Consider the following 26840-nt stretch of genomic DNA (forward strand, 5'->3'; position numbering starts at 1 on the left):
TCAATTTCAATTTTTGTATTTTTTAATCCGACTGAAACTTTTTTGGTGCCTTCGGTATGCCCAAAGAAGCAATTTTGCATCATTAGTTTGTCCATATAATTTTCCATACAAATTTGGCAGCTGTCCATACAAAAATGATGTATGAACATTCAAAAATCTGTATCTTTTGAAGGAATTTTTTGATCGATTTGGTGTCTTCGGCAAAGTTGTAGGTATGAATACGGACTACACTGGAAAAAAATTATACACGGTAAAAAAATTTGGTGATTTTTTTATTTAACTTGTTATTACTAAAATTTGATTTACTAAAAAAACACTTTTTTTAATTTTTTTTATTTTTTGATATGTTTTAGAGGACATAAAATGCCAACTTTTCAGAAATTTCCAGGTTGTGCAAAAAATCATTGACCGAGCTATGAAAATCAAATTTGCAATCAAAAAGTACTTTAGTAAAATTTTGATAAAGTGCACCGTTTTCAAGTTAAATCCATATTTAGGTGACTTTTTTGAAAATAGTCACAGTTTTTCATTTTTTTTAATTAGTGCACATGTTTGCACACTTTTGGAAAAAATATTTTTGAAAAGCTGAGAAAATTCTCTATATTTTGCTTCTTCGGACTTTGCTGATACGACCTCTAGTTGCTGAGATATTGCAATGCAAAGGTTTAAAAACAGGAAAATTGATGTTTTCTAAGTCTCACCCAAACAGCCCACCATTTTTTAATGTCGATATCTCAGCAACTAATGGTCCGATTTTCAATATTAATATATGGAACATTTGTAAAATTTTCCGATCTTTTCGAAAACATTATTTTCAAAATTTTCAAATAAAGGGCGTAATATTGAATGTTTGGCCCTTTTGAAATGTTAGTGTTGATTTGAAAATTTTGAAAATAATGTTTTCGAAAAGATCGGAAAATTTCACAAATGTTTCATATATTAACATTGAAAATCGGACCAAATGAAAAAAATACACTAAAAGAAGAATACAGGCCACTTTTATGAGATTTTTCAGTTTTTAAGTTTTAAAGACAAATTTTAAGGTGATGTCACGATTTTTTTTTCGCTTAAAATTTTTGAGGAAATAACGTCATGATTCGAAATTCGGACACTTAGTAGCATATCATTTTTGTTATAGCTGACAAAAAATCATGTAATAAGTTGGAAATGAAGAAATATCATCAGGATGTAGTATCAACAGTAAGTTTTAAGAGAATAAATACAAAATATGTCTTTTCTAACAATTTTTCATCAGAATTTGAAAATTAAAATGACTTGTTGTGCTCCGAATCCCGGACACTGATAAAAGCTGATTCGAAATCCGGACACTTTTGCTTCGAATTCCGGACACTCGTTTTTGCTTATGAATCGCACAAATTTTGACTGAAATGTTAGTGAATGGCATTCTTTAGGTCTCAAATAAGCTGTTAACATCAAAACAATCGATATTTATATAAAAATTTGCTTGATTTTAAGGAAATCATAACCATAAATTTCTGCTTTGCCTTCCCGGTGCTTCGGACACCTATGAAATATTTCACTTGAAATGTTTCGCATTTTTGGTAATCTCATAATTTTATTTTATTTAATTGTTTTGACATTAACTACAGCGTTCAAACAAACTTTAAATGAAAGTTGTTGTTAGAATTCATCAAATAACCCATTTTTGACATTTAAAATGCGAACTTATATCCAAATAACTGATAAAACAAGATGAGGTGTCCGGGTTTCGAAGCGTCCGGGAATTCGAATCATGACGTTAGTCTAAGATGTATCGATTGTTCGATTCTCCAGACATTTTTTCATAAAAGTCTCCATATTGACCAAGGTCTTAATGTCCAATCCTTGAGAAGTAACAGCCATTTTAAAAATAATAATGTTGAAAAAACTTAAAATGGTGATTATTAATTAATTTCATGTCCTCATGTTCTTAGATTTGGAACGTGACCGAGGTAAGAAAGGTGTAAATTCAATACTATTCAAAAACATTTATTTATTTGTTTAAAAAGGAGATATAAAGTGGTGCCATAAATTTTTTGCATTATTCACACAAAGTTTTTTATTTTAACTAAGATGGAAAACATTTTTGTTTATTTTACTTTTCTTATGCTTTTTTTTTTAAAAAAAAACAACAACATTTAAGCAAAAAAGTCATAATCACTTAGGCCACTATTTCAAGTTTGTTACGTTATTTTCGTCAAATCTTTACCATTGTCCGATATTTGATATTAATTTTGATTCTGATAATTACTAATCCTTTGAAAGAAATCAGCTATTGAAACCCCCAAAAAAATAATTATTTGCAAATCAATTACGATCAAATTGGTCCACAAGAACCCATCTAATATCATCAGTCATTAAAAAATTCCTACCATTCCAGCTGCCCAATAGGGAAAACTCTACCAATTCCACCTGAAGCAATGTCGCACCCTTTCCCCTTCCTTTCTGTCCGGATCCCAAAAGTGCACCCCCAAATTCATCTTTTCATCCCCTCACAACAAAACCCCTCAACAAAAAAGGACACTTCACAGGGTCTCACTCCACCGAGGACATGAAAAAGCATCCTCTCCCACACTACTGTTTCGTCTAATTCAATTTCAACTTTTGTGGTGGTCTCGCCCCTCGCTCATTGTCGTGTCGTTTACTCCTGAGTGGAAAATTATGCAAATTTTCGGCCGTCGGTCGGTTCCTTCGTCCTGTGGACTCTTCAATCCACATTGCTTTTCACCCACGATTAAGTCGATTATTTGACGGGATAAATTTCATTTGCACGCAGCTCAACAGTGTGACACGGAGGGCACAACGAAAAAAAAAGAAAAGAGCTGGGGTGAAAAGGAAAACGCTGGAAAAATGTCATTCCAGCGAAGATTATCTCAGATAATACGATTTTTTGCTATTTGCTGGCGGTCTTTTACGTGTTTGAAGCGGAGCAAAATTTGCTCCGAATCCGAGGGGTTTACCCGTTTTTTTTTGCGTTGTGTTGACGGAAACTGGGCAGTTTTTTTGTCAGTGTCATCTCAACGTGATGATGTTAGGGGAGTGGAGGGTGTGTGGGGCTCACTTTTTGAAAATTTGTTTTTAAGTCATTAGATAGTGTAAAGTAGAGTAGATTAGAGTAGAGTAGAGTAGAGTAGAGTAGAGTAGAGTAGAGTAGAGTAGAGTAGAGTAGAGTAGAGTAGAGTAGAGTAGAGTAGAGTAGAGTAGAGTAGAGTAGAGTAGAATAGAGTAGAGTAGAGTAGAGTAGAGTAGAGTAGAGTAGAGTAGAGTAGAGTAGAGTAGAGTAGAGTAGAGTAGAGTAGAGTAGAGTAGAGTAGAGTTAAGAAAAGCGAAAAATAAATTTGTATCTTTAAAAGAAAAATCAAGGATCTTTCGGATCAAAACCCCCATCCTCCCCTAGCAAATCCCAAGCGTTGATGAGGGTTATTTCGTGGTGGGTTTCATCTGCAGAAGAGTCACCAGCCACCAAAAAAAAGCACAAGAAAAAACCGAGCAGCTTGCTCAAGTCGTTCAGAAAGCTATTCATCGTTCTTCATCCAGTCGCCTAGCTAGCAGAGCAGCCGCCTCACCGAAGAAGGTCCACGTGAATTCCACGCAGTCCTAATTCGCGATTCTTTGCTGGGCTCAATTTGCATTTAGATTGCGCCCTGAATAGTGTCTTGAGAAAACAATAATAATCCGCGTAATGCGAGGGGTTTAACATGAATAAACTTGGGAAAAAAAATGTCTGAGAATAAGGAAGTTTTAGTTGGTGTCTCGAGAGTTCTTAAAATTTATATTGAAACAAATGTGCACAGATTGAAACTGTTAGATTAAAACTTGATCAAATTTAAAAATGTCACGCTGTAATGTGTAGACCCCATTTGTCTAATTTTAATTGCTCATGAAAAGCCTGTTCCAATCTGATTTATTGCACCTTTGAACCATATCTTACACTTCTTCATCACAAATAACCCAGAAGAGGTGTGTGACAGAATTTATATGGCCTCATTCATGGTCAAAAGTCATTCACTCCTGCTGAATATTCTGAGTCTACAACGATCCTCACAAACCAAAATTGGGATAACAGACATCGACCTCTTACTGGCTCCACTTCTCTGTAGTGCTTAATACGAAACATTTACAATAGTTAAATATTACCCTAAGCCAGTGTGTTATGTGGGCAACACCTTTACTGAACGTAAATCCATAATTGTCCTATATCTGCTCCATCTAATGACAACAATTTCAGGTGAGACATTCATGCCACTAAAGTGCAACTTTCCACTTTCAATTTCGAGTTCAGGGCGTTCCAAGCACGCCCATACATGCCACTTGGTCAGCCTCTCTCGTAAAAGATTGTATCCTGTTTTAGCTTGAATATTTAATCACGTGGAAAATGTGAATCTCCTTCACACTTACGGTCGTCCGAACCTCCCCCTAACCTCCTCTCTGCTAGTAGGTACATCAGGTCAGTCTGGCGCTGGTCGGGACAGATGGATGGAGTCTGGCCCAGCAGAACTGGAACCTCCATGGCAAAACTTATGGCTAGTGGTGGCTCATCGCTTTATGAATGGCTTCTGAAACTTGCCAGATTATGGCCGGCTAAACGAGGCCACAAGTGTGTGTGTGACTGCCAACCCTCTCAGCCAGGAAGTGCCACTCTGAGACAACTGACTTCTAGGACAGGAGTTCTAGTTGGAGGGATCAGGAGTGCGGCAGGAAATAAATCGTATTATAGCCTCTCCTCAACCCGCTTGTCTTCTTGTCTGTGGCTACGGGGAAAGGGACTCGGCTAGGACAGCTTTATGGTCCGCTTGGAAAATGATAAATGTTTAATTTTAATTTAAATTCCTTGTCCAACGGGTGTCGTTGGCGATAGTGGATTTTAATAATTTTGTCAATTGATGTCACCATTAGACGTTTACAAAATGAGCTTGGATGTGTTTACTGCTGTTCTGAGATTGCAAATTTAGGTGAAATGAAAATGTATTGTTACATTTCTTAAAACTTAACGCCAAATCAATTTCATCGTTTCAAAATCCAGCTCATTCCAACTACGCAAAACCAATAAATACTCTCAACACAAAAACAAAACAAAAAACAACAGAAAAAAAATATCGAAAATATCTAAAATCCTGACACAAAAAATATCAAACATTTATATTTCATACATAATCAAATTTGCATTCAAAAAATACTTCAATTTTTTTGGTGTAGTTTACCGTTTTCAAGTTATGGTTGCCCTCTACAACCCAACCCCGCCTCTAGACGGGAATCGATCTAAAAAATCACCAAAAATCTATTTTTCAACCAATTTTTGATCTTTAAAAAGCATTAAAAAGAAGAACTCTTTAAAACTTAAGAAAAATTTGGGTCGGGATTGTGACTTGTTTTATGCGACTTTACCAAAACTTTGACTGTGTTTTACACTTTTATTTTCTTTAATATATGTAAAAAAGTTTGCAGTGATTTTTGTATTGTTCCAGCCTATGCCTCTAACCATTTATAAACAATTTAAATGATTATAATGCCATTCCAGATTTAAAAAAAATGTAAATAAGCAAAACATTGAAAAAGTGACTTTAAAAAAAATGATAGATGGTAGTAGAGTTAGCCAAATACTATCAGAAACAAACTTAAATTAAACAAGATAAATGCACATAAAAATACTTAAGATGAAACAAGAAAAACATAGAACAAGAGAAGTAAAGTTTCTCGTGGAACAAAAGTTGCTCAAAATGACTCGAGAATAAAATTGTCGATAAAATGGGCTAAGGAATAAATTGTCATTTTTTAAAGGTTTATTGAGTTCATTAAATAAATCTTGAAAGAAAAGCACCTCTGGTGAATTTTTGCGAAGTTTTCTGATCATTTTAAAAAAAATATATCTTTTTTTTAAATTTGGTTTAAAATATTTTAGTTATCTATTTTTAGACCTGTAAAAAGGTAAGTATTGATAAAATTCCATAATTATTTTTATTGAAGAGGTCTGAAAATTCCACAAAAGCTACAATTTTTAACATTGGAAATCGGCCCACAGGCTAATTAGGGGACTTCGGATAATCGAGTCACGAACAAATAAAAAATCGTATTTTTTTTATTTTCTTACTTTTAACATAAATTTCTGTGTCCCCAATTTAGTAAAATCTGAATGGTTAATTGCCTTTAAAATAAAAAAATATATGTTTTCAATATTTCATCATCGCCATTTTGACCGCCATCTTGGATTTAATAATTCTCAATCACTTAAGAGTAGAGCAATTCTCTACGAAATCGGTCTTTTTTCTTAAAATTTTAATTTTTGTATTTTTTAATCTGAATGAAACTTTTTTGTTGCCTTTGGTATGCCCAAAGAAGCCATTTTGCATAATTAGTTTGTCCATATAATTTTCCATACAAATTTGGCAGCTGGCCATACAAAAATGATGTATGAAAATTCAAAAATCTGTATTTTTTGAAGGTATTTTTTGATCGATTTGGTGTCTTCGGCAAAGTTGTAGGTTTGGATATGGACTACACTGAAAAAAAATGATACAAGGAAAATTTTTTTTTGGTTTTTTTTGATATAACTTTTTTCTCACTAAAACTTGATTTGCAAAAAAACACTATTTATATTTTTTTTATTTTTTGATATCTATTATAGGACATCAAATGCCAACTTTTTAGAAATTTCCAGGTTGTGCAAAAAATCTTTGAGCGAGTTATAAATTTTTGAATCTGATTTTGAAACTGATTTTTTCCAAAAATCAAAAAATTGGTCGAACAAATTTTTCAACTTCGTTTTCGATGTAAAATCAAATTTGCAATCAAAAATTACTTTAGTGATATTTTGATAAAGTGCACCGTTTTCAAGTTAAGGCCATTTTAAGGTGACTTTTTTGAAATTAGTCGCAGTTTTTCATTTTTTTAATAAGTGCACATGTTTGTCCATCTTTGAAAAAAATATCTTTGAAAAGCTGAGAAAATTGTATTTTTGAACTTTGCTGATACGACCCTTAGTTGCTGAGATATTGCCATGCAAAGGTTTAAAAACAGGAAAGTTTATGTTTTCTAAGTCCCACCCAAACAACACACCATTTTGTAATGTCGATATCTTAGCAACCAATTGTCCGATTTTCAACACAGAAAAAAATAATGTAAATTTGGAAGCTGTAATTTTGGAAGGTTGAATAATACCTCTTTTATGATGTAATTTTACCTCAATTTAGACTGAAAAAGTGACATTAAACAAGAAAAGTGGTAAAATTACACATTTCTAAAGGTAAAATTACACCTTTTTTCTGACATAAAAGATGTACCCCTTCCCAGATGTAATATTACCATGATTTTTTTTCTGTGAATGTTAAAATATGAAACATTCGTGAAATTTTCCGATCGTTTCGAAAAAAATATTTTCAAAATTTTTAAACCAAGACTTACATTTTAAAAGGGCGTAATATTGAATGTTAAATATATATTGAATGTGTAATGGGTAATTCTCTACCAACTCACACGAAATCGGGAAAAGTTGCCCCGACCCCTCTTCGATTTGCGTGAAACTTTGTCCTAAGGGGTAACTTTTGTTCCTGATCACGAAACCGAGGTCCGTTTTTTGATATCTCGTGACGGAGGGGCGGTACGACCCCTTCCATTTATGAACATGCGAAAAAAGAGGTGTTTTTCAACAATTTGCAGCCTGAAACGGTGATGAGATAGAAATTTGGTGTCAAAGGGACTTTTATGTAAAATTAGACGCCCGATTTGATGGCGTACTCAGAATTCCGAATAAACGTATTTTTCATCGAAAAAAACACTAAAAATGTTTTAAAAATTCTCCCATTTTCCGTTACTCGACTGTAAAAATTTTTAAAACATGTCATTTTATGGGAAATTTAATGTACTTTTCGAATCTACATTGTCCCAGAAGGGTCATTTTTTCATTAGGAAAAAAATTTTTCATTTTAAAATTTCGTGTTTTTTCTAACTTTGCAGGGTTATTTTTTAGAGTGTAATAATGTTCTACAAAGTTGTAGAGCAGACAATTACAAAAATTTTGATATATAGACATAAGGGGTTTGCTTCTAAACATCACGAGTTATCGCGATTTTACGAAAAAAAGTTTTGAAAATGTTACTTTTTGCGTTTCTCTTTGTTTCGTCGTCCGTGTCTGTCGCGGGTGACCAAAACTTTTTTTCGTAAAATCGCGATAACTCGTGATGTTTATAAGCAAACCCCTTATGTCTATATATTAAAATTGTTGTAATTGTCTGCTCTACAACTTTTTAGATTATTGTTACACTCTAAAAAATAACCCTGCAAAGTTAGAAAAAACACGAAATTTTAAAATGAAAAATTTTGATCTAAATGAAAAAATGACCCTTCTGGGACAATGTAGATTCGAAAAGTACATTAAATTTCCCATAAAATAACATGTTCCAAAATTTTTTACAGTCGAGTAACGGAAAATGGGAGAATTTTTAAAACTTTTTTAGTGTTTTTTTCGATGAAAAATACGTTTATTCGGAATTCTGAGTACGCCATCAAATCGGGCGTCTAATTTTACACAAAAGTCCCTTTGACACCAAATTTCTATCTCATCACCGTTTCAGGCTGCAAATTATTGAAAAACACCTCTTTTTTCACATGTTCAAAAATGGAAGGGGTCGTACCGCCCCTCCGTCACGAGATATCAAAAAACGGACCTCGGATTCGTGATCAGGGACAAAAGTTACCCCTTAGGACAAAGTTTCACGCAAATCGAAGAGGGGTCGGGGCAACTGCTGTGTGAGTTGGCGGAGAATTAATATTGTTTCAAAGGTGGGCAAACATGTGCACTAATTTAAAAATATGAAAAACTTCCGACTATTTTCAAAAAACTCACCTAAAAATGGCCTTAACTTGAAAACGGTGCACTTTATCAAAATTTCACTAAAGTACTTTTTGATTGCATATTTGATTTTACATCGAAAAATGAAGTTGAAAATTTTTTGCGACCAATTTTTCGATTTTTTTAAAAAATCAGTTTCAAAATCAGATTCAAAAATTCTTAACTCGCTCAAAGAGTTTTTGCACAACCTGGAAATTTCTGAAAAGTTGGCATTTGATGTATAAAAAAAAATTAAAAATAGTGTTTTTTTTTTGCAAATCAAGTTTTAGTGACAAAAAGTTAAATTAAAAATCACCAAAAAATTTTTTACCGTGTATCATTTTTTTCCAGTGTAGTCCATATCCATACCTACAACTTTGCCCAAGACACCAAATCGATCAAAAAATTCCTTCAAAAGATACAGATTTTTGAATTTTCATACATCATTTTTGTATGGCCAGCTGCCAAATTTGTATGGCAAATTGTATGGACAAACTAATGAAGCAAAATGGCTTCTTTGGGCAAAGCGAAGGCACCAAAAAAGTTTCAGTCGGATTAAAATATACGAAAAAAAAAATCGAATGACCAAAATCTGAGAGAACTGCTCAATAGCGAGAAAAGCTGTGAAATCATAGAGAACTACTTGGGGTAGTTCTACCCCGTCAGGCACTTTTCCTATACTTTTTACAGCGACTGTCACAAACCTCAGACCCCCCCCCTCCCCCTCTTGATGGACATAATTTTGAACGAACCCTTGTCATTAACATTGCAAAACATTTGCATCAGCCTTACTGCCTTTTCATTTTCTAACATTTCGACGTCGTCGTGCTATCTTGTCGCACCCGCCATTTTGACGTTCCGAGAAAACGCGTTTTAATGTTTAACCTTGAATAAACAAAAACGAGAGCACGCAATGTAAACAATAACAAACACGTTTTGTTTGGCTGACCATTCTGTACATTGTCCCGAAGTTTGGTTGAAGTTGGTTGCTGGAGTCCCGAGTTATAATTACAAATGTTTACGGTAGTCTAGCTTGTACGTGCGTCAAACGCATCCTGACCTGAAATCCCTTTGGCCTTTTGTCGTACTTACATCAATTTTCAGGGAGTCACAAGATAGCACGACAAGATTGAAACTACTTTTATATGAAAAGTGGCAAAAATTTTCGGAGCTGTTTTGGTTTTCACTGAATATCTTAGGATTGAAATCGAATTTTGGGGATCTGTGAAGGTCAAAAGATGTGGCATTGTGAGATGTAATGCACAAAATGGCGTTCTTAACTCAATTTGGCCAAAAATGCACGTACGACAAATTAGCACGACGGCGTCGATTTTATGAAAATATCAAAACTTTTATGTAGAACTTTTTTTTTTCAATACACACATGAAAAATATATAATTTCGTATAAGGGCGATCTTTCCAGCACTCGAGTGATTCATTTTCGTAAACAGAACTTACGCACTTCCCCCAGTTATGGAAGTCATTCAACCATTCTCGCATGATTCACTCCACCAAAACAACAACTCCAGCACACAAACACCATCGCACCACGATCCAGCCGGTCTTCTCTTAGCACGATGTAACAGACGATCATGATGACGACACTCCATACCACGAAGATCCCCTTGAAAGCACCACAAACAAAGGTGTGCTACGCTGGATGACTGACTGAACTGGGGCCAACAAACGTTAACAGCACCATGTTAATGACAAGTTGGAGTTCTTTTTTGGACGAGCGATTCGCGTTCATTTCGTGTTCGGAACTTGAACGACAAACATCAAAATGATGATCAAAGGCCTGTTTTTGGTGGCGGCAGCGGTTTTCGTGGGAGTTTTTGGTAGGTGCACGAAGTGATTCATAGTGAAATTAAGTGAGTAATACTATCCTATTCTTGACTATTTAAACAGCCAATGAAGTTCAGCTGAATAAAGGAAATGTTGCTCTGGAACCGTTAGCTCGTCTTCCGAGAAGTGCCCAACAAACTAACCTTCCTGGATTCCCTAACTTTGTACCGTAAGTTCTGCTTGAAGCTTTTAAATAACAAAATTTTAATCCAATTATTAACTATGTTTTAGTCCCGGTTTCGACAACTCCAATATAGTGTCCCAGCATACCGACAGTAACAAGAATGGATTTGCTCAGACAACAATCTACAAGTCGGACAATGGAATGGGTTCGTCTTCTGTGTCCGTTGCCAAATCGGTAAGTGATCCTCTGCTGATCATATGCAGAAGTAGCATATTAATTACATAAAAAAATCTACTTTTAGGCCTCCTCTACCGTCCAGCTGTCCTTCAGTTGTCTGATTGTGTTACTTGCAGCAGTTCCGCAGCTATTAAAGATGTCTTAAGTGCTTAATTGTTGCAGTATTTATCGTTTCTACAGAGAGGAACAAGTGATAAAAATTTACAAAAGTGCTAAGAGAATAAACAAACAAGAGATGCTAAAACTTGTCTGCGTAGCGCTGTTTTGAGTTTGGTTGTGTGGGAAGGCAATGTCGGATCTTGCTTCAAGGTCAGATGGGACAAGAACGCCAACCAGCGGCGAGTTCATCGCTCAATGAACTTGGATTAAGGCAGTGCTGCGTGAATAGCAGACAGCAGTTGTTATGCTTCGATGCATAGTAGAACTTGTTTGGCTTGTTATGGGTTCCTTTGAATGTTTTGTTGTGTCTATTCCATACAAATCCAGATAACGTAAAATTTTAATGTAATTAATTTGGATTTTATCACATTGCAATCAATGTGAAGCGGAACAGCACTTGAAAATTACCATCTCGGATTCTGCCCAAATTTGGCAGAGCTGTTGAGACTATCAAAACATGCAAAAATCCCGAATTTCATCCAAATCGGACCACCCCTCCCATTTTTGTACCCTCCCAAAAAATCGACTTTTTGGCGATTTTTGAGCGAAACCCCTGTCTTCAAACGGCGATTACTCAGGAACCACAAATCTTAGAGGGTCGGTCTTAGACTCAATTTTGAAGGAAATTGGACGTAGAATCCATGATTTTCCCGAAATTGGAAGAAAAATAAAACATTTTGGTCTGAACATTCTGAACAGGTGGTGAAAAAGTTGATCAGTTGAATAGTTAGTAATTAGATAAGAATTGTATAACATTAAATTATTAATTCCTCATGAATCAGCATTAATTTAACTTTTAGCAGTGTTGGTATTCTCGCGCTCTCGCGAGAAAAAATCCTCTCTCTCGAGTTCTCGAGCTGCCGAGAGAAAATCACTGATTGCCCGTGCTTTCCTCCGCTCGCGAACGGGCTTTCTCCCGAGCCAGGATTGCCCGTTCGCGAGAAGTTGAACGTGTTGGAAACGAACAAAAAACAACACAGCGATTGAAGTTACACCTCTATACCATCGCCTGGTTCGCAATCATAAGCCTGATAAACAAATTGCTAGCTTGGGACGAACGGCTAGCCAGAGCGGCGAGAGTGAGAACGCGAACGAAACGCCAGCGAGAAGAGAAAAGTACTACAACTTCTCTCCCTCGTTTGCGAGCGAGAAATGCTTTCCTTCTTCTCGCTCGAATTCCAACACTGACTTTTAGGAAAAATTGATAACATTTTAGTATTTATCTACATTTTTTAAACACTGGATACAACATTTACGTATATTAATAATTTGTTATTTAAAAAAATGTTTCATAATTTATCCAAAATAACGGCATCTGAGGAAAATCAGGATAAATCTATAGAATTAAGACAGCTGTTGAAGCCATTTTTTTTGCATAGCGTATTGATTTTTTTAATTGATTAGAAACAGAACAAAACAGTAAGTACACTGATTTCTAAATTTATTGCTCCAGATTCTTTGTTTAGACTGAAGTTCCAATTTTGACCAAATTCAATACTTATCTAAATTTAAGGTTACCTGAATGTAATTTTATTTGATGCCGTTTTTTTACATTTTCAAAGACATTTTTGGAGCCTTTCGAATCATGTTTTAAAAACTGTAATCGATTAAAATATTTATAACAGAATCTGTATCTTTTGAAGGAATTTTCTGATCGATTTGGTATATTCGGTAAAAATGTAGGTATGGATATGGACTACACTGATAAAAATGATACACGTAAATTTTTTTTGATGATTTTTTATTTAACTTTTTGTCACTAAAACTTGATTTGCAAAAAACACATTTTTTTTATTTTTTTCATTTTTTGATATATTTTAGAGGACATCAAATGCCAACTTTTCAGAAATTTCCAGGTTGTCAATACTGTTTTTTTCAAATAATCGAAATATTGGTCACAAACACTTTTCGATTTTGAATCAAATTTGCAATCAAAAAGTACTAAAGTGAAATTTTGATTAAGTGCACCGTTTTCAAGTTAAAGCCATTTTTAAGTAACTTTTTTCAAAATAGTTGCAGATTTTCATTTTTTTAAATAAGTGCACATTTTTGCCTACCTTTGGATTTTTTTTTTGGAGAGCTGATAAAATTCTCTATATTTTGCTTTTTTGAACTTTGTTGATACGACTCTCAGTTGCTGGAATATTGCCATGCAAAGGTTTAAAAACATGAAAAGTGATGATTTCCAAGTCTCACCCAAACAACCCATCATTTTCTAATGTCGATATCTCGGCAACTAATGGTCCAATTTACAATGTTAAAATATGCAACATTCGTGAAATTTTCCGATCTCTTCGAAAACAAAATTTTAAATCAAGATTAACATTTCAAAAGGGCCAAATATTCAATATTACGCTCTTTTAAAATGTTAGTCTTGGTTTAAACATTTTAAAGATATTGTTTTGCCCAAAAATACAAAAAAATCGAATGACCGAAATCTGAGAGAACTGCTCTTAAGCTATCTACAATCTGCGGTCCTTGTTTAAGTTGAAGTTTAGATTGTCACCAATTTATAGTATTGAGCTAGTTATATGATTTTAGGCTTAAAAAACATAACAAATATAATTTTCAATTTCAATATTTTCAATTTGTGTTTTTATTAGATTTTAGCAGTTCTGTTCCAGGATGTCACATTTGGGTAATTCTCTACCAACTCACACGAAATCGGGAAAAGTTGCCCCGACCCCTCTTCGATTTGCGTGAAACTTTGTCCTAAGGGGTAACTTTTGTCCCTGATCACGAATTCGAGGTCCGTTTTTTGATATCTCGTGACGGAGGGGCGGTACGACCCCTTCCATTTTTGAACATGCGAAAAAAGAGGTGTTTTTCAATAATTTGCAGCCTGAAACGGTGATGAGATAGAAATTTGGTGTCAAAGGGACTTTTATGTAAAATTAGACGCCCGATTTGATGGCGTACTCAGAATTCCGAAAAAACGTATTTTTCATCGAAAAAAACACTAAAAAAGTTTTAAAAATTCTCCCATTTTCCGTTACTCGACTGTAAAAAATTTTGGAACATGTCATTTTATGGGAAATTTAATGTACTTTTCGAATCTACATTGTCCCAGAAGGGTCATTTTTTCATTTAGAACAAAATTTTGACGAAGAACTTCGTCTTAGGGCTCTATACAGGGTAGCAATCCAAAATTTCGCGGAGCGAAATGTAACGAAAAGAAAATAAACGCGACTGCAAGATTTGCAACAATAATATCTCAACTCCTGTTCAACACACGTAAAAGTGGTACCCACCAAACGAAAGGGGAGATTTCAAGCTTTCTTAATATACCTAATTAATGGCCATGAAATTTAGTTGAAGCACTTAAAAACTGAGTTTAAATTAATAAAACTGCTTCCACACAGCAAGCAAGCACGCACACAACACACACACGCGCACACTCTCTCTCTTGACTCCGCCCCCAAAGCCTTGCCTGCGTTTGGCCTTGACACAATTTGGCGATTTATTCCTTTTGTGCTGCTGCTTCGTCAAACGCCAAAACGATTTGATATAAAAGGAGGTGCCGATACAAAATCAAGTCAAATCAATTTTGGACGCCGACCTGGAAGGAGCTCCTGCTGCTGCTGATTCGGGACCTGCTGCTGCTGATTGCGGGACGGAACCAAGGAAGGACGCGCGGGGTGACGGATTTCACAGCTCGGCGAGCTGCCTTCACCCCGCTCCCCCAAACCGGTGACGCCGACCCGGACGGAGCTCCTGATGCAGCAGCAGCAGCAGAGAACAAGAAATGCACTCGGTGCAGCGGAGGAAGAAGCGGCCAAAGGATGAAAATCTGCGGGAGGAGAGGACGAATCTGCGGGAGGAGACCACCGTGTTGCACACGAAGCCGCAGCAATAGAGGCGCGGGAGCCAACACTTGTGCTTGCCGTAATGGCCTACCACCAACCAACGGCCCTTTTCAGGGCCAATAATACCCTCACGAAAGAGTTATTCTCGAATATTCAAAAATCCTGGTAATGTGGAAAAAGTAAAATGAAGCACCCAGAATAGTGTTCAAAATGAATTAATTTTGTTACACTCGGATGGGTTCTCTCTCTCTCTCTCTCTCTCTCTCTCTCTCTCTCTCTCTCTCTCTCTCTCTCCACGACTTCGATTCCACGCCACGACTTCGATTCGGTGGGCTTGGGACGCGACGGAGTGTGTGTTCGTATGCACACGTCGCGGCCTCCAAATGTGATGCTATATTTCGTGCGCTGCGTTGAGCTTCCCGGTGAAGTTAAAACAGCCAGATGCTTTAAATGGCACTTTGCTGGCAGAAATCCATAACCAAGAGTTATTTCTTAAAATTGAAAAAAAAATCAGCTTGCATTCCCGCGAAAGTAGTAAATGCTCGTCCTCACACACATACACACTCCCCGTTTGATGGTACACGCTGATTGGGTTCTACGCGTCGAGTTTCCCTTCCGCGGACGTTCGATTCAAGTACCTAAAATCGTCTCGGACTTAGCAAAGTTTAATCAACCCCGAGACCACTAAATCGACCAAAGCGCGCTTAAAATGGACGTCGGGCTGCCTCGGCAGCAGATGTAGCCAGTTTTGGGACTTCAGATAGTCCTTTCCACAAAAGAGCAATCAATTAGCGTTCAGAATGTGCGTGCACACACAAACACACACCTGTTTGTTGGTACACGCTAAATGGAACTTAACAACTGAGCTTCCCCTCCACGGACGGGACATTCAAGTACCTAAATAGCCCTCAAAATTCTTTCTTAAAGATATCGTCCACCGTCGAATGAGCGTTTGCAGAAGCAGCGGTCACCACCAGGGGACCTCAAATCTGCGACGGTCAAAAATTCAAGCAGCCCGATTTCAAACCTGCGACGCTAGGCGTCATAATGCTTCATAATTTAAGCGCTCTGCAGAGCAGAAGTGAAAGTACAGTCGACTCTCTGGTTGTCAATATCCAAGGGACCGTCGAGGAAGAGAATCATCAGTTTACAGAACGACCCAGCTATGGGAGAGAAACATGGCAACGTCCATCAAACAAAAACAAACTAATGTCAAATACCCTTCAAAGCTTCGTTTCGCCAAGAAAAATGTCTATGCAAGCCATGAGAAAGTGAAATTATTGACAACCGGAAGAGATTTTTAATGCAAACAGAATCCAAGGGACCGTCGAGGAAGAGATCCTTCAAGCAAGGAAAAATATCGAGGAATGAAGATAATTGAAGTATGCAGATTGAAGGGACTGAAGAATTCATCGATAGATGGAGAATTATTGATATCGAGAAGATCGACAGCCAGAGAGTCGACTGTAATAAATTTCGACTTTTGATTTTGCTTGCTTGCCACACACACAGCACATGATAATTTCAACATGCAAGTGGTTGCAGTGGTTTTTTAAATGTTGTAAATATAATGATTAGGCTCAGTGAAAATTTACGCATAATAAATAATGTTAACCTTAATTTAGAATTGACAAGAATAACTCTTTCGTGAATATTTTTATGGCCCTGAAAAGGGCCGTTTGATTTTATATAATTGAAGGAAAAGGAAATATTAATTTCCAGCACATTTAATCCGATCACCGCAGTTGTGCGGTCGGATGAAAACGAATGGAATTCTGGGGGAAATTAACATTTCCGTCCGAGGGTCAATGGGAGGCAGCCCAAATAATGGTGCAAAGTTGCCATGTACATCGTCCATTCTGCTGGCTTTGCTCGCTGCTCGTTGTTTGCTGCTTCGTTCCGTTCGAATGAGTTAAGAATGGCTTGCAAAGCAATCATATTTATGCGCCAGAATTGGGGACGCATGAACCGCCTACGTCAATGGAGACTCCACCCTCCAGCGCAAAATCTGGCTCGCGCGAAAGTATAAAAGAAAAATCCCAACGCAGAAGCCTCTTCATTCTATCCGGACTACCGACGAGTGAAGGTCGAACCGCGGAGCAGCAGCAGCAGCAGCAGTACCAGCAGAGGAGAGCAGCAGAGAAGAAGAGCAACACCAGCAGAGGAGAGCAGCAGAGAAGAAGAGCAACTTCAAGTGTTCTTCACTCTCGTTCGGGCCAACAAGGAAGAAAAAGTAAAAGCTGAAAAACAGCCGGAACTGTCCCGGATCAGTCGCGGATTGCATTGTAAATCTGCCGGCACACCGCTTATGAATTCAAACGGCCCTTTTCAGGGCCAACAACACAATCACGAAAGAGTTATTCTTCAAATCTAAAATTGTTTTTGTGAAGGGGAGGTGGAAATGCACTTACTAATGAGAAGCAAAATTGGCTCAAAATGGGTAAATGTTTCTAATTCCTTTAATTTACATTTGATTTTGCTGCTCGTCATTTACTGTAACAAACACACAGACACACACAAACACAGTAAAATTTGCAAGCCCACACACACACACACACACACACACACACACTCACTGTCTCATCTACCGCATTTTATCTAAATTTTAAAACAAATCCATGACTGATTTCGGTCGCCTGAAGAATGTGGACTGAGAAAGAATAAAATTATAAAATATTTGACAATTTTTTGCCTTGGCTCAATTTTGCACACAATCAAAGCTCTTGGAAATTCTTTCCTTGCAAGTGGCAGGCAAAATTGTTTGCATTTGACGACAAAAAGCGACTAGCACATCGCCCAAGCAAAACGACGAGTGGCGAGACAAAATCACCTCACCTAATGGATGCTCGCAGATTGAAACCGAGTCTCTGCAAAGCACTAATACTTATGCGCCCGAATTGGGGACGTATGAACCTCCTACGTCAATCGAGACTCCACCCTCCAGCGCAAAATCTGGGTCGCGCGAAAGTATAAAAGAAAAATCCCAGCGCAGAAGCCTCTTCATTCTATCCGGACTACCGACGAGTGAAGGTCGAACCGCGGAGCAGCAGCAGCAGCAACACCGACAGAGAAGAAGAGCAGCACCAGCAGAGCAGAGGGGAAGAGCAGCACCAGCAGAGGAGAGAAGAAGAGCACCGCTTATAAAATCAAACGGCCCTTTTCAGGGCCAACAAAACCCTCACGAAAGAGTGATTCTTCAATTTCAAAATGAATTGCCTGCCAAAAGGCCACATGGTCGATTTGTGTGTGTGTGTGTGTGTGTGTGTGTGTGTGTGTGTGTGTGTGTGTGTGTGTGTGATTGTGTATGTTTGTGATTGTGTGTGTGTGTGATTGTGTGTGTGTGATTGTGTGTGATTGTGTGTGTGTGATTGTGTGTGTGTGTGTGTGTGTGTGTGTGTGTGTGTGTGTGTGTGTGTGTGTGTGTGTGTGATTGTGTGTGAGGGAGAGAGATGGGGGTAGAGAGAGAGGGAGGGAGAGAAAGAGAGGGAGAGAGTATATTTTTGCGCAACTATATAAGAAATATCGCCCGCAAAACTGCAAACACTTTGCTCTTGGCATTCAGCTAGTGAGGATGTCACGACACCTGGCGGCGAAATACCTTGCGAGTCATCGCAAGCGGAAGCGTGAGGAGAGAGAGAAGGAGAACAGAGTGGTGGCGCCACTGAGGCAAGCTGAGGAGACGATTGCTGATCGTGATGAGGAGGGAGAGCAGGAGATGGAGAAGGAGGAGGGAGAGCAGGAGATGGAGGAGGAAGAGGAGATCAAGGCACCGAAACCGCGGAGGCCTGCCAAGACGAGCGCTGAGCGCGTCAGGGAATTCCGCCAGCGGAAGAAACTGAAAGCGCAAGAGGAGGCCGAGCGAGGAGGTACAGTAGCGGCCGGTAACCCAGCAGCAACTGTGAATTTGGAGCCGATGCCCGGCCCGAGCACGGGGCCAGTACGGTTCTACCCACGACCTGACCCGGTACAGATTCCGTCGGGTTCTGGAAGGGGCACGTTCCAGGCCGATTCCGAGACATTTCTTGGTGAGTTTTTAGCAAAAAGTGATAAACTGCAGAACAAAGATTTGCTTTAATTTTATTGTCTATTCTTTTAAGACAAGATAACGCCAAACTGTGAAACCAAGATTTTTAACTTTCGCTAAATTCAACAAAATTTTACAACTTAGCAATATAATGCTGATCATGTTTGAAAGTTTTCACATTGCATGCACAATTTGTGTTCTTGAAATGAATTTTCTCTGTATAAAGCGGATATTTTAACGTATGAATATGAATTTAGTTGGCAGAATAATTTAATTTTGTTCTTAAAACAAACACAGTTAATATAGCCAATAAAAATAATCTGTTTTAGAGTTTTAGCATGAGATAGGCATTTGTTCTACGCACTGTCTAACTTTGAATTTTGGGTTTAATATTATACAATCAAAAGCAACTATTTAGATCTTCCTGTATCTTACAGGAATCGTACCGACTCGTTCCGCTCTGAACGAGTCCTCTCAGGTATCAGTACCCAATAGTCAGGGTAAGTCTGGGTAACTTAGGGAGGTCTTTCAATATTATCCCCAATTGTTTAATGTTTTGTAGAGACGGGTACGACTGCCACAGCTGGTGGCAAGCCAGATTGCGCGAAGGCCGACATTGCTTTTCACAAAAAGTTTACCGACAACAAACTGGGTGATTATTGCAATGTTTGTGAACGCATCTGGTTCAGCAATGACTTGAGGTCCATCACAAGCGATGGCGGGAGAGTGTTGGTCGAGGCAGGCCACTTTGAGTCAGTCGCGGGATTCAAGGTGTGCCAGACCTGCCACAACTCTCTGAGGAATGGAAAAGTACCCACTTTGTCCACATCGAACGGATTTACCTACCCGGAGAAGCCAGCGAACCTTCCACCACTGGATCCGATCACCGAGCGGTTGATTGCGCCAAGGCTGCCGTTCATGCAAATTCGTCGGCTCAGTCATGCGCGAGGTGAAAATTGTTTATCAACTTTGAATTTTGTAGTTGGTGACGTGCTTTGAAATTTTAGGAAGCTACACAATCATCGGGCAGATTATAAATGTCCCTGTTGATGTCAACGAGATGGTTCGGATGCTTCCGCGTCAATTGGAGGATGATTACGCCTTTAATGTTTGCATTAAAAAGCAATTGATCCACAAGTCCAACTACCTGCAGGGATATGTCAAGAAGTCTGTCGTTAAAGCATGGCTTCGCTATCTTATCAACACTCCGTTGTATAAGCGCGAAGGTATCGTTTTGGATGAAAGCCTCATAGAACCAGATGTACCAGAAGGTACTGACGGTGAGGAAATGGTTGAGCTGGAAGTATCGGAAGTCGTGGATGTCCCAAGAGATGTCCCAAGAATTCCCCAGCAGAACGACCAAATTGCACTTGACGTACTCGAAACTGAAGCGGAATTGTTCACAGGACAGCAACAGACCGTCTTATGGAACGAGGACATGAGTCTAAATATTGCTCCTGGTCAGAACCGAATGCCGACTTCCATCGTGTACGATCAGTATGCAGAAGAGCTTTCTTTTCCCGGAATCTACCAAGGAAAAATACGATCGTACAGGAAAGGGGTTCGCGTTACTCCTTACGATAAGGCTACCAGTGAAACTAGACGACGTGACCGGCGTGGAGCAAAGCCGACTCACATCCTGTACATGGGTGTTAAGATCATGCGTCTTCGGGTTCACGATGGAGTTTCGAGCTCCTTTAGGGTCCAAGGTACGAACAATGTGACCCGTGCTCAACTCAGTGACCCGCAGTTCATGCAGAGCCTTATCGAGAGGAACTTCGCGTGGCTGAAATCGATTCCGAACTCGGCATTGTACTGGCAGATACGGGAGAAAGATTTGTTCGCCATGATTCGACAGCTGGGAAAGCCAACGGTTTTCTTGACTATGAGTGCTAACGAGACTCACTGGCCCGAACTGCTGAAGATACTGTACAAGCTCTCGGATCAAGAGAACAGGATCGACTTGACAGAACCGATGGAGCAACTAACAGCACTTCAAAGAGCAGTATTGGTCAGTGAAGATCCAGTCACGTGCTGCCTCTATTTCAACAAGCTGATCGAAGTCATCCTCTTGATCTTGGGTTCGAAAACTCATAGTCCGTTCGGGAAGTACTACGTCGTCGATTACTTCAAACGGATTGAGTTCCAGCATCGCGGTAGTCCCCACTGCCATGCAGTGCTTTGGCTCGCCAACGATCCCAAGGAACCTGCTTCCGAGCACATGCCTGCTACTCTGGAACTGATCAACACCATCACTTCCATTAGATTCGAGGACCTTCCCACGCAGACGGCTACTAAGCAGGTTCATCGTTGCACGTTCACTTGCACAAAGCGAGGGGAAAAGCGCTGTCGGTTCAATATACCGTACTGGCCCATGAAAGAACAACGGGTCCTGCTTCCTCTTAAGGCTGACGACAGTCGCCGCAAAGAGTTGAAGAAACGCGCTGAGGAAATGCGTGATGTCCTGGCAACAATGGTATTCGATACGATTGAGGACTATCTGGCCCACTGCGAGTGTACATACGAGTACTACCTGGATGTAGTTCGTGCATCGCTGAAACAGCCTACGGTCTTCTACAAGCGCTCGATGGATGAAAAGGAACTGCGAACGAATCCGTTCAACGCATGGATTGCGGACAAGCTGCGTTCGAACATGGATCTCCAGTTTATTGTTGACGAAAAGAAACTTTGCCACTACCTGGTAGAGTACGTCAACAAGTCCAATCGTGGTGTTAGTGGATTGCACCGAGAGCTGATCCTCATGCAAGAGCAGAACCCCGAGATGGACTACGGCGAGATGCTGAAGAAGATCAGCCTGAAGATGCTTGGAGCCGTGGAGATGTGCGCTCAGGAAGCAGCCTGGTTCCTACTGCGATTGCCGATGTCCGAGGCAAGTAAGAAAGTTGAGTTCATTCCAACTGCGTGGCCCCAAGACCGGACAAGAAGCAGGAAGCACTTCAAGACCATGGATGCAGAAGGAGTTGGCGATGACTCGACAGATGTGTGGAACAAGAACATCATCGAGAAGTACGAAGAGCGTGAAGGCCTGGAAGACGTCTGCTTGGCTGAGTTCGTAGCTTGGTATTCTCAGGAAAGAGGTAAAAAGAGCTACAAGAAAAGGACACAGCCAAGGGTGCTGCGTTGGCGCGGATTCGGTATGAGCGAGCTTACTGAGTATAAGCGCGAATCTGTTCTCCTGTTTCTGCCATTTCGTAATGAGGTGGTGGATGTTCTCGACCACAATAAGTTCCTCCAGTTGTACGATTTGCATGAGGAACAACTCTTGGCAAAGCGTAAGGAATACGACTGTGAGTTGAATATGGAGCAAACGGTCGAGGAGTATCTGCGCACTATTGCGAACTTGGAGGATGGAGCGGAGAACAACGCAGCAACCGAAAAGCACGACGAGCTGGTGCGGACAGTCATCATGCAGCCGAATAATGATGACTTTGAGCTGCTGCCCACAAGAGGTTTAAGATCTGTCATCAAGCAACGCACAAACGTGTTGTCGAAGGAGGCATATTGTGAGATGATGCGAGCTACGAATGCAGAGCAACGGGCATTGATTCTGCACGTAATCCATCTGATGCATTGCTACGAAGAGCACGAGCCGCTGCAGGTTTTCTTGACCGGTCCGGCAGGAAGCGGCAAAACCTTCGTATTGCGTGCGCTTATGGAAACGATCAATCGGTACAGCCAAACTCACAACTCCCGCGACAACGCGTATGTAGCTTCAGCTTCGACTGGAAAAGCAGCCAGCGCAATTGGTGGAACCACCCTGCACCACGCTTACCACATCACCATGTCTCGCCAGGCAACGAAGATGAATTTCGAAACGCTCCAGATGTACAGGAACGAGATGCAGAATATCAAGTTTCACATCATCGATGAGGTCAGCATGGTTGGCGCCCACACCCTGAATACCGCACACATACGCCTCCAGGATGTTTACATGATCTATGATGTTCCATATGGAGGTGTGAATGTGTTGGTGAGTGGAGATGTGATGCAGTTGCCCCCAGTCAATGCTCGCGCCGTGTTCAAGCCTCCGTCTAACACCATATGTGGCGCTGTGGTGTGGCAATCGTTGTCAATGTGGAAGATGGCATAGTGAATGGTGCAATTGGGGACTTGATGTATGTCGAAGAGGGCGTTGATGACTCAGAGGATCGCATCATGAGACTTTGGATCAAATTTGAAAACGCGCAGATCGGGATCATTGCGAGGAAAGAGGTGGAGCCTATGATACGCACACGACCCGACATCTTGCAGTCAGATTGGACTCCAATCGTGAAGCGATCCGCAAACATCGATCTGGGTAACCGCATTAAATGCAAGCGCATACAGTTCCCGGTTGTACCAGCCAATGCCCTTACCATACACAAATCTCAAGGTGGAACCTTTGATAAGATTGTGTACGACTATGATAAGTCCCAGGATCAGCAAATGGTGTACGTCGGTTTATCACGTGTGAAGTCGCTGCAGGGCCTCTTTTTGACCAACTCAAAGGGAGACTTCAAGTTCCACCATGCGAAAGGCTGTGACAGCCCAAAAATGCGAGAACTGCGTAACGAGTACAAGCGTTTGCAGAATAACCGTTTGCGCACCATTGTGGACGAAGTGGGTGAGGTCTTTGAGAGCAGCGGACCTGCCACCACGTTGATGACCATCAACGTACAGAGTTTGAGAGCTCACAAGTTGGATATAACCACCGATCCCATACTTCCCAAGGTTCACTTTCTAGCACTGAGTGAGACGTGGCTGGATGACCACTCCTCAGAGGAAATAGAAGGGTTTACCTGTATCATCCAATCGAAGCGGGTTGGTGTGCGATCGGGAGGTGTTGCAATCTACCAGAATACGACCGATCCGGATACTACCTTGGCAGTCCCTCATACGCTTGAAGTGGTGGGCAACGAACGCGACCAAGAATTCGGCAAGGCAGAAAAGTACGGAGATATTTGTGCAGCAAAGGTGATGGTGATGGGTACTGAAGTACTGCTGGTATCAGTATACATCTCCCCAGGAACCACAACGAAGCAGAAAATATGGTTCCTTGCTCGCAATTTGATTCGTACTGCCTATGTGGATACGCCAATGGTGGTTACCGGAGACTTCAATCTTGACATCACCAAGCAGGATAGTGCAGACTTCGTGGGTTATATGCGAGAACATTTCATGCTGAGTTTGTGCAATGATACGAAGAAGACGACCACACTTGGTGGTACAGCTCTTGACCTTACGTTCACAAAGAACATGACGGCGGAGGTCACGCGGTACATTGCATATTTCTCTTATCATCGGCCGATGTTGTCTCTCCTAAGACCAGCAGCATCCGAACCATCTCAGGCGATCTGAACAGCTGTCCTCTGCGCATGACTGATTGCGCACAACTATAACCTGGATTTGACTACAACCTGGATTCGACTACAACAACTACAACCTGGATTTGACAACAGCATCTACACCTACAGAAGACAAAAATGAAACCGAAGAAGAAAATTTATTGTTAAATTCTAACCTCACTGACACTAACACACACTCACAATGAACTGTTCATTTATTAGATTAAGGTCAAATTGAATTCATTGTTACTATTGAGACATTGACACAACTACATAACCTCCTTCCCCTTACAATAATACACAAACACATAGGGATCCAATGAAATGTACATAATAGGTTAAGCTGAAGTGAACAGTGCATACTTTAAAACTAAGTTATGTTACACTTAAATCCCCCCCCCCCTCCTTTTCCACCACCCAATGATATTTCTCCCATTGATTAAATATTTAAACTCTTCTACACACACATACAATCACACATACACGTAAACATATACACACATACATACGAATTCACATAAATAACACCTCTACTAATTTCAACAAATCTACCGATCGAGATCTTTGCAGAGATCATCCATTTATTTTCAGATTTAAACCCACTATAACGATGACGATTGACAGGAAGGACGAGCGACAGGAAGGACGAATGACAGGAAGGACGAACATCCCAAAAACACCACAGACGACAGCCCCAGGATCACCACTAATCAAATTTTCTTTTCAGGGCACTCAAAACAAACGGTCCTTTTCAGGACCACCAAATATCTCACGAAAGAGTTACTCATCGCAAATCAAACCAAAGCAAACTAATGAAATGCAACACAAAAAGAACAATCTGGAATTAATCTATTACTTTATTTCGTTCCAGATTAACCATTCATACTTCCGTAAGGAAATTAACGGACGGATATCTCACGACTGGAAGATTTTGAATCAATTCTAGCTCTGCTCTCAGAATTTCATATACATCTGTTCTATTCAGGACTATTGCACCGGAAATCACGAAAGAGTGATTCTTAAACAAATAATTGTTTATAAATAAATAAAATCCAACATTAAATCCCCCTTTATGAATTTCATAAAATTATTCAATGGACTAAATATGAAGGAATGCAAATCATAATTCTTAAAACTTTTCATATACGTTTGTGTCCGAAGTTCTTCGTCATTATGGTTATGCCTGTAGCATTACCACTGCACCTTTTTTTTATTTTAAAATTTCGTGTTTTTTCTAACTTTGCAGGGTTGTTTTTTAGAGTGTAACAATGTTCTACAAAGTTGTAGAGCAGACAATTACAAAAATTTTGATATATAGACATAAGGGGTTTGCTTATAAACATCACAAGTTATCGCGATTTTACGAAAAAAAGTTTTGAAAAAGTTACTTTTTGCGTTTCTCTTTGTTTCGTCGTCCGTGTCTGTCGCGGGTGACCATGAACGGCCATGATCGATGACGACCAACTTTTTTAAAACTTTTTTTCGTAAAATCGTGATAACTTGTGATGTTTATAAGCAAACCCCTTATGTATATATATTAAAAATTTTGTAATTGTCTGCTCTACAACTTTGTAGAACATTGTTACACTCTAAAAAATAACCCTGCAAAGTTAGAAAAAACACGAAATTTTAAAATGAAAAATTTTGTTCTAAATGAAAAAATGACCCTTCTGGGACAATGTAGATTCGAAAAGTACATTAAATTTCCCATAAAATGACATGTTCCAAAATTTTTTACAGTCGAGTAACGGAAAATGGGAGAATTTTTAAAACTTTTTTAGTGTTTTTTTCGATGAAAAATACGTTTTTTCGGAATTCTGAGTACGCCATCAAATCGGGCGTTTAATTTTACACAAAAGTCCCTTTGACACCAAATTTCTATCTCATCACCGTTTCAGGCTGCAAATTATTGAAAAACACCTCTTTTTTCGCATGTTCAAAAATGGAAGGGGTCGTACCGCCCCTCCGTCACGAGATATCAAAAAACGGACCTCGAATTCGTGATCAGGGACAAAAGTTACCCCTTAGGACAAAGTTTCACGCAAATCGAAGAGGGGTCGGGGCAACTGCTGTGTGAGTTGGCGGAGAATTACCCATTTGCAATTCAGAGATTTGGAGAACCTTTCAACTGAGATCATTTCATAAGCTTTTGCAGGTAGGGTACATATTTCTACGTTAAGATATTGCTTGCTGGGTGCTCTTTTAGGGAAAATAAATTTTGAGAAACCCCTAGATCTATGTTAACCAATTCAATGAAAACATGGATTTTATAACTGTTTCAAAAATATACTGGGATCCCTAGAATTCAGAAAAATATCGGAATTATTTTTCAATGCAAAATTTAAATTGCCATTGTGAACTAGGGGAACAGCATCTAACTCCATCGTGCCTCTAATGTTGGCATTTCAGCGCTTTGGCGTTCAATTACAGCTCATAAAAAGCGTTATCAACTGAAATCGAGTGAACAAGAAGTGAA

The 26840-nt window shown here is 39.4% G+C and overlaps 3 protein-coding genes across 3 annotated transcripts; all 3 read left to right on the forward strand.

The window, feature by feature from the left end:
- The first annotated feature begins 10503 nt into the window (after nt 1-10503).
- Nucleotides 10504-11278, forward strand: LOC120424657 (uncharacterized). The gene is made up of 4 exons (XM_039588830.2): nt 10504-10662; nt 10733-10838; nt 10901-11027; nt 11095-11278. The coding sequence occupies exons 1-4, from the start codon at nt 10608-10610 to the stop codon at nt 11173-11175; spliced, it is 369 nt and encodes a 122-aa protein (XP_039444764.1). The 5' UTR covers nt 10504-10607; the 3' UTR covers nt 11176-11278.
- A 7100-nt stretch (nt 11279-18378) lies between these two features.
- Nucleotides 18379-20152, forward strand: LOC120424659 (uncharacterized). The gene has a single exon (XM_052710709.1). It carries the CDS (start codon nt 18567-18569, stop codon nt 19068-19070), a length of 504 nt encoding a protein of 167 aa, XP_052566669.1. The 5' UTR covers nt 18379-18566; the 3' UTR covers nt 19071-20152.
- Nucleotides 19180-25271, forward strand: LOC120424652 (uncharacterized). The gene is made up of 5 exons (XM_052709904.1): nt 19180-19189; nt 19457-19519; nt 19582-19685; nt 20002-23091; nt 23124-25271. Exons 1-5 carry the CDS (start codon nt 19180-19182, stop codon nt 24375-24377), a joined length of 4521 nt encoding a protein of 1506 aa, XP_052565864.1. The 3' UTR covers nt 24378-25271.
- Nucleotides 25272-26840: the final 1569 nt, after the last annotated feature.

The sequence above is a fragment of the Culex pipiens genome, chromosome 3, assembly GCF_016801865.2.
Source record: "Culex pipiens pallens isolate TS chromosome 3, TS_CPP_V2, whole genome shotgun sequence".
Taxonomy (NCBI): domain Eukaryota; kingdom Metazoa; phylum Arthropoda; class Insecta; order Diptera; family Culicidae; genus Culex; species Culex pipiens.

What these genes read in the sequence shown, in the direction of transcription:
- LOC120424657 (XM_039588830.2), top strand. Translation starts at nt 10,608, where the DNA reads ATGATGATCAAAGGCCTGTTTTTGGTGGCGGCAGCGGTTTTCGTGGGA. An exon ending in GGATTCCCTAACTTTGTACC is followed by an intron (nt 10,839 to 10,900) that starts GTAAGTTCTGCT and finishes ACTATGTTTTAG; the next exon opens with TCCCGGTTTCGACAACTCCA. An exon ending in CTGTGTCCGTTGCCAAATCG is followed by an intron (nt 11,028 to 11,094) that starts GTAAGTGATCCT and finishes ATCTACTTTTAG; the next exon opens with GCCTCCTCTACCGTCCAGCT.
- LOC120424659 (XM_052710709.1), top strand. Translation starts at nt 18,567, where the DNA reads ATGTCACGACACCTGGCGGCGAAATACCTTGCGAGTCATCGCAAGCGG.
- LOC120424652 (XM_052709904.1), top strand. An exon ending in AACTGGGTGATTATTGCAAT is followed by an intron (nt 19,686 to 20,001) that starts GTTTGTGAACGC and finishes TGAATTTTGTAG; the next exon opens with TTGGTGACGTGCTTTGAAAT. An exon ending in CTAACACCATATGTGGCGCT is followed by an intron (nt 23,092 to 23,123) that starts GTGGTGTGGCAA and finishes AATGTGGAAGAT; the next exon opens with GGCATAGTGAATGGTGCAAT.